The sequence below is a fragment of the Lactuca saligna genome, chromosome 3 (genome assembly GCF_052625555.1).
Source record: "Lactuca saligna cultivar CGN05327 chromosome 3, ASM5262555v1, whole genome shotgun sequence".
Lineage (NCBI taxonomy): Eukaryota > Viridiplantae > Streptophyta > Magnoliopsida > Asterales > Asteraceae > Lactuca > Lactuca saligna.
This window is the reverse complement of record NC_136419.1, coordinates 25,865,003-25,871,925: the sequence shown is the minus strand read 5'-3', so window position 1 is coordinate 25,871,925 and position 6,923 is coordinate 25,865,003. Positions and strand designations below refer to the sequence as shown.

The following is a 6,923-nucleotide window of genomic DNA, read 5'->3' as shown; positions in this document are numbered from 1 at the left end:
TCATTTGATCCCTCCATGGAAGGGACAATGATGGATGAACAAAAGTAAAATCACAATCAATGCATCAACGAATTGTACAATAAAACCCATCAATCAATTTCGTTACAATCTTTTCTAAAAAAAGAGTTATCTGCCTACACTATCATAATCCACATTGGGATTACAACTCCCTACTCAAACCCTTTTGTAAATGCTCATTACAATGTTGATCCAAGCAATTTCATCTCAAGATTTTCAAAACCCATGTCAAGAATCACCGAGTTATGATATAACTACCAATAAAATTATGATATTAATATTAAAGATGGAGACTTGATAGCTAATGTAAAAAGGTCATTTATATTCATTCAAAGACTTGATCTTGGAGGCTTATACATCAACTCCTTACAATGAGTCCAAGAAAGGTGGGGGTGGGGTGGGGTAGGGGTAGGGAGGTACTACAACTACTACCCATTTCATTCTCATACCAAGACTCAAGTAAAAGAAGCCTTAGAGATATTCATCAATGTCAAAATAGTACACAGGAAATAAAGACACAAAACTAGCTGGTGTAGCATCCCAATCACCCACTAAAACCATGATCCATGAAACACATATAAAGAAAAACCACACACTTTTAAAACAAGATCATCCATGGCTGCCATTAAAGAAAAAAACAAAGACATACAGCTCTTATAGAACGGGTAATCAATAGTGGTGTGTGTGGTTTCACTTCATAGAATTAAGTTTCATTGTTCATGGGCATAGTGGTAAATTGGACGATTAACAAAAATGCAAAAATACCAGCTTCTTTTTTCCCCATTATTATATTTATGCAGCAATGAACATGGAGGTCTCGAAAATTTCCTCACAATTATCCTCTTTCTGCATAATCTCACTTTGCAAAGATGAACTCGCCTCACCATTGTTCTTCTTCTCCATCTCTTCCTCAATCAAAATCTCCTCTGATCTGCAATTCCAACTGCAAAATGCTTTCTCACCTCTAACAACCAAAAAGAATAGACCACATAAGTCTTTAAAGCAAGTTTTGATGTAAAAATGAACATATGATTGAAAGTTCGGGGACTGAACCTGTACATGTAGATATCTTCGCCTTCCAATTTCTTCTTGCAAGAGTAACAAAAGCTCAAGAAATCATCAGAGAGGTAAGAAGTCATGACTTGAGAAGGTTTAGAATCAGATTCTTCAGAAGATTTAGGGACAAATTCGTCTTCGTGACGTTCTAAAATACAGTCACCAAAAATATGAGTTGTTTTAGGGTTAGGCCCATGTTTTCTAACACATGTATAATCCTCAGAGAGCTCAATCTCACTTGCTGAAAGGGATCCCACTAAATCTTTTCCGGGGTTTTGTGTGTTTGACAAACGGGTATTTGAGTTGGGCGGGCGGGTCGTTAAATTCGACCCGAGATTGGAAGAATCCAAAGAATGTGACCAAAACTTTGAAGATGATTCTTCTGAAATCAGTTTAGAATTTGAGGTTTTGATGTGGGTGGAAGGGAAAATGGCATAATTTTTAGGGAGTGAGTTGGATAGCGAGTCAAACGGGTTGGTTTTCAAACTCGGGTTGTTGAAGATTTTCATTTGAGGTGCAAAAAGAATGCTCTTACTAGCTGATGATCGGAGTATTTTCCCAGATGAGGGTTTTGTCTCATCTTCAAGAGATTCTATAATGCTTAAACCTACTTTGTTACAATTCCAACTCTTTTGAGTTGTTTCATTTGGTTTTGGGGATGCTCTGATTGGAAAATTCCCAAAGTTTGGTTTTGAAAAAACTTTGAAATCCAAAGGGGAAGTGGGGCTTCTAACTGAATCAGATTCTGAGTTTTTAGGGTTTAGTCCTACGAATAAACCAGGAACAGTGAAAAAGGAATTGGTTTTGTGTTTTTGTTTCAAGAAAGCATCGGAATTTGTATAGCAAGACTCGTTAGAATAAGAATCGGGAATCAGATGATGTGTCTGACCCATGTTTTGTTGATCTTTCTGGTGTGATCTGGTTCTCTTCCTCAGCATGTTCGCACACCCTGTTGAAAAAAAAAAAGTTGATTTAATGTTCGAGAAAAGAGAATCAATGCGCAACGATGGAGAATCACCATCGGAACCCTTATCTAGAAATTTTAATCATCATCGGGTCCTAGCGAGCAGGTTAAAAGAATCAAATCGAATGCAGGTTTCAAGAACACTGTTGGAAGAGGAACAAAACCCTTGATTAAAGTCAGACATGGTTGATCATACCTCAAGAATTTGAATGATATCCAGTTCCGGCAATGTGCATTATGCATAAACAGTAGCATCAGATTATGAACAGAAAGACTACAGATCAAAATACAGTAAAGAAAAACCAGATAGATGATCAAACAGATAAAGGACCCACAAAGTTCTGCAAATCAAAATGTCAAGAAAATAGTCAAAATAGTCAAACATCAAGAAGAGGGGTTCTAACTTCTAAGCTTTGTCTGTGATGAAAATCGAAAGATGCGCAAAAAACAAGATTAAAATCCAAAAAATCCGTGCAATATCAAAAGCACGAATCACTCAAAACCCAAAAGATTACCATTTCATGAACAGATTAACCTCAGAACTTTTTCAGTTCTTCCCCAAATGAGCCACAATCATCAAACATACATGGATGCATCAATCAAGCTACAGAAGTTGAAAAATCTATGACTTAAAATAAATCATATACAAAGAAAGATGGTGAATGAGGATCAGATTAGTGGAACGAACACAGGAGAAACAACTTAAAGAGTAAACATAGCGATAATCTAGAAAAGCAAGTAAAACACCCAAAAATGCAGAGGAAAAATGGATGAAAAGCGATGAGTTGAATCAAATTTGGGGGAAACCCACCTCAAAAAACTTCACACCGATGATGTTTCGAGAGGAGAATGACCCTCAAAAATCCAGAAAGTGTTTTCTCAACTCCCCACTCTCCCTCTCTATGGTTGTGTGAAACTTGTACAGTACTGCTCTCTCTCTCTCTCTCTCTCTCATCAAAATCAGAGAAGAAATGAGCTTCTCAAATACTCTTTTTCTCTCTCTGTAGAGTGTAGCGGGTTTACTGTATGTCTGTATGTATGAGGATACGTATACTTTTATATATACAGTAATTGCAATGATGAAACTTTGTTATTTACTTATTCATTTGTTATCTCATTTAATAATGAAAAGACTGTACTTGTATTAAATGTATTAAATGGTACTTATTTTTAAATATATTTATTCTTGATAAATCCAAAAAACAGGAGGGAATTATTTTCTTTATTAGAACTACTTTATTGATTCCAAATATAAAAGTGTTAACTCAAATTAGAAGGAACTTAAACAACTTTTAAGAGAAACTTTCGTAGAGAATGAAATACTCATTGTTTTTATTTTATTAAAAGGTTTTAGTCTAACAATATTAGGTGTTTTCAATTTTTATTGAGATTGAGAGTTCAAGTTTTGTCCGAGATATTGTTGTATTTAGGAGTAGTTTACGATTAAATTAGATTATAGATAAAACTTCAAAAATGGTTCCTGTGGTTTTCGAAAATAACAAGTTTCGTCCTTAAGTTCAATCCCTGTGGTTTCAAAACTTTTAACATTTTGTCCTTTTTGCTAACTCCATTAACGTTTGGCCGTTAAGTGAAGGGCGATTCTGTCATTTCACTTCCACAGGGACCATTTATGAAGTTTTACCTTATTTTTTTAAAAAAAGAAATAAATATAATTATTTAATATTAAAATGTCCCACCTCTCTCTCTCTCTCTCTCTCTCTCTCTCTAAATATAATGAGTTGTTGAATTTGCGTCATCGTCACAAATCAACTAACTGATGCTTCCTCTCACCATCAACGAACCCCCTCTTTCCCTCCTCAATGTACATGTCTCTATCTTCTCTTATTTCTTTAGTAGTCAAAGTCTATCCAGTGTCCATTCTTACATTATATATATCACTACCATTTCACTCCATCTTTTCCACTCAAGGATTCTTTCGATTCAATAAACTCATCTCTTTAATCTTCTTCACTTCTGCTCATCAATGGCGTCCCCTGATCAATCTTCAGCTTTAGACCTCATCCGTCACCACCTTCTAATCGATGATTTATCCTCCCTTCAAACTTACTCTTGTCTCCCCGATAATGATTCACGCAGTGTCCAGACTTCTGATTTTCTTTTCCCTCAAATTTCATCCAGTAGCTCATATTCTTGTTCGTCTTCATCCCCTGTTTTTGAACCTTTCAGCAACTCCGTTTCTGATGAACAATTTGAATTTAGCGTGATGCGTGAACCCGCGTTCTGTAAAAATCCATGGAAACAGACTGGCGGTGGTGGTAGGGTTAGTGGGAATAGTTTTAAGGAAAGAAAACTGTCGATTAAAATAAAGAACAAAGGAAAACCTGGATCTACCCGTTGACTAGGTTGCACCAGGTGCAGAAATGGAAAGATAATAGAAATTGGGTGGTGTTCGACAAGGTTCTATGGGGAAGCAGGAGTGACGACGACATTTAATGGTGGTGGGTTATGACAGGAGGATGCAGAGGGACTGTCGTCATCGATTTTGGTGGTCATCGTCACCAATGAAGTGAGAAATGGGGGAGAGTGACGAGGGGAGGTGGTCTAGGGTGGTGAATGGAAGCCTTCTCTGGAGGGTTGTAGATGGTGGAAGAAAAAGCTCCGACAGCAGCAGTAGGGTCGGGATGTTGGTTTCCAGTGGGGAAGAAAGTGGTGGCAGTGTTGGTGCTGTGGTGGAGTAATGGTTGTTAAAGGTGGATAAAATGGGAGGACGGTAAGGGAGGTCTTTATAGATCGTGTGTGTGTATGTGTGTGTTTGTGAGAGAGAGAGAGAGAGAGAGGGTGAGACCCTTTAATTAACTAATTATATTTTTTTCTTTTTTCTTTTTTAAATAGAGAAACCCTCATAAATGGTCCCTGTGTATTGAAATGATGAAAATGCCCCTCACATAACGGTAGAAAGCTGAAGGAGTTAGGTGGAATGACCAAATGTTAAATTTTTTGAAACAATAGAGACCATCTGTGAGTTTTTTTGAACTTTGGGATTAAACTTGATATTTTCGAAAACCACAGAGACCATTTTTGAAGTTTTGTCCATATTATATTTGTTGTTCCAAAGAAAAAGATTATTTCTAGATTTCTTATGCTTGAAAAAAATTTATGCAAATGATTCTTATGTTAGAAAATCATATTTCAAACTAAATTATTATTATTATTTTGAATGTCAGTAAGACTATTGAAAACCCTTGCATTCTATATATTAGGTTATGGTTCATATATTTTAGACTTTGTTTTCTTTTTCATATGACATGTGGTATGATGAAACTCGAAGAACAAATCATAAACAAATATTTGGACTTCTAAATATTTTTTTTATTATTGAAATCTAACAAAAATAAATAAACAAACTTCTCATAATATAAGTATATATTGATAAAATGGATGAGAGAATTTTTGCATGTCTTTGGTGTGAATGAGAATAGACTGCAAAATATATACATCTACAACCTAAAATGACTTCATTTCGAAATAAGTAAATTATACAAATGGTCATTATGGTTTGGGGTAATTTGTACGTTTGGTCTCTAACTTACTTTTTTAACTCGGAAGGTCCTACACTTTGTTTTTGTTACCCGTTTGATACCCATCTTATCTAAAAAGACTATTTTTACCCTTGAATTTTTTAATTTATTTAAATAATATGGGATAGGTAAGGTAAGATAAGGTAAGGTGGAAGTGTGATTGGAGGGATAATTTTTTAAATAAATTAAAAAATCAATGAAAAAATAGTCTTTTTAAGTAAAACAGGGACCAAACACGCAACAAAAACAAACAATAGGGACCTTCCGAGTTTAAAAAATAAGTTAGGGACCAAATGTGCAAATTACCCCAAACCATAGGGACCATTCGTGTAATTTACTCTTTCGGAATTGGTGATCCTTTTGACAAATGCAAAAATAAATAAATAAATAAATAAATAAATAAATAAATAAAATAAAATAAAAATCATACTCCATTTGAGTTCCATAATCATGTGGTTATCTTGTCAATATCCGGCATATTTTTTTATACTATACTCATTCTTTTTTTAAACCATTATGTAACATTCGATTCAAGATATTTTATATTTTGAACTTTGGAATGAAAATTGTTTGCAAAATTGGTCCCTTATGGCATTAAATGGAATTTGGAGGCCGTGTGAGTACATTGTGTGTACATGGCTAGGGGTCAAACCCTCATTTTTAGTGTTTGGACCCTATTTAAACAACTTTATATCCCAAGGTTCTCTCAGTACCAGCCTTCATTGCCCCTTTAAGCCTTATTTTGAAACCCTAACCCATTTTAGAAAGATTTGATATGTGTGTGTATGTTTTGATGGGTGTTTGGTGAATCTTGAAGAAGAAGAAGCTTGGTGAATGAGCATTGATCAAGTTGGAGCTTGTAGATCCAGAGTTTACTCACATTCCTTAGCTTAGAGGCATAAAGTCATGACGTTGGTTATTATATACTTAGATCTACGTCTAGTGGAGTTTTGGACATATTTTGGTCCCATAAATGAGTTCTAGTGGGTTAAGTGTCACTCCAAAAGTTTTGAGTTGCACATCTTGATGTTTCTAAGTCCCTTAGTCCATAAAGTTTGCATCTTGATGATTGTAGATCAAACATGCATAGGTTAATGCTCATTTGGTGAAAGTAGAATGATAAATCTAGGGTTTAAGTCTCTTTGAGACAAGCAAAGGCATCAAGTTGGTAACTTTATCGTTTAAGACATTCCCTAAGGTCTGGATCTACAAAAAGGACATTTGGACTTAAAGCATTAAGTGCTTAATGAAGTTTTGGCAAGCAGGAGCATACGCTCAGCATACGCAATTGAGGCCCCATAAGTCCTTGGTCGTAGAGCGACACGTTGGGTGTACCTAGGTAATAC

The 6,923-nt window shown here is 35.4% G+C and overlaps 1 protein-coding gene across 2 annotated transcripts; it reads right to left on the bottom strand.

The window, feature by feature from the left end:
• Positions 1 to 320: 320 nt before the first annotated feature.
• Positions 321 to 3,068, bottom strand: LOC145034851 (FCS-Like Zinc finger 10-like). Of its 2 annotated transcripts, none has more exons than XM_078983397.1 (3): positions 2,850 to 3,068; positions 1,072 to 2,023; positions 321 to 982 (listed from the first exon to the last, which is right to left on the bottom strand). In XM_078983397.1, the coding sequence occupies exons 2-3, from the start codon at positions 2,010 to 2,012 to the stop codon at positions 811 to 813; spliced, it is 1,113 nt and encodes a 370-aa protein (XP_078839523.1). In that variant the 5' UTR covers positions 2,013 to 2,023; positions 2,850 to 3,068; the 3' UTR covers positions 321 to 810. The 2 variants fall into 2 exon arrangements, with proteins under 2 accessions (XP_078839523.1, XP_078839524.1); XM_078983398.1 differs by lacking the exon at positions 2,850 to 3,068 and adding an exon at positions 2,235 to 2,830.
• Between the last annotated feature and the right edge of the window lie 3,855 nt (positions 3,069 to 6,923).

Excerpts from the sequence above, each read along its gene's own strand:
- LOC145034851 (XM_078983397.1), bottom strand. The coding sequence starts at position 2,012 with ATGCTGAGGAAGAGAACCAGATCACACCAGAAAGATCAACAAAACATG. Across the intron at positions 983-1,071 it reads GAAGATATCTACATGTACAG|AGGTGAGAAAGCATTTTGCA; the intron begins GTTCAGTCCCCG and ends TTTGGTTGTTAG.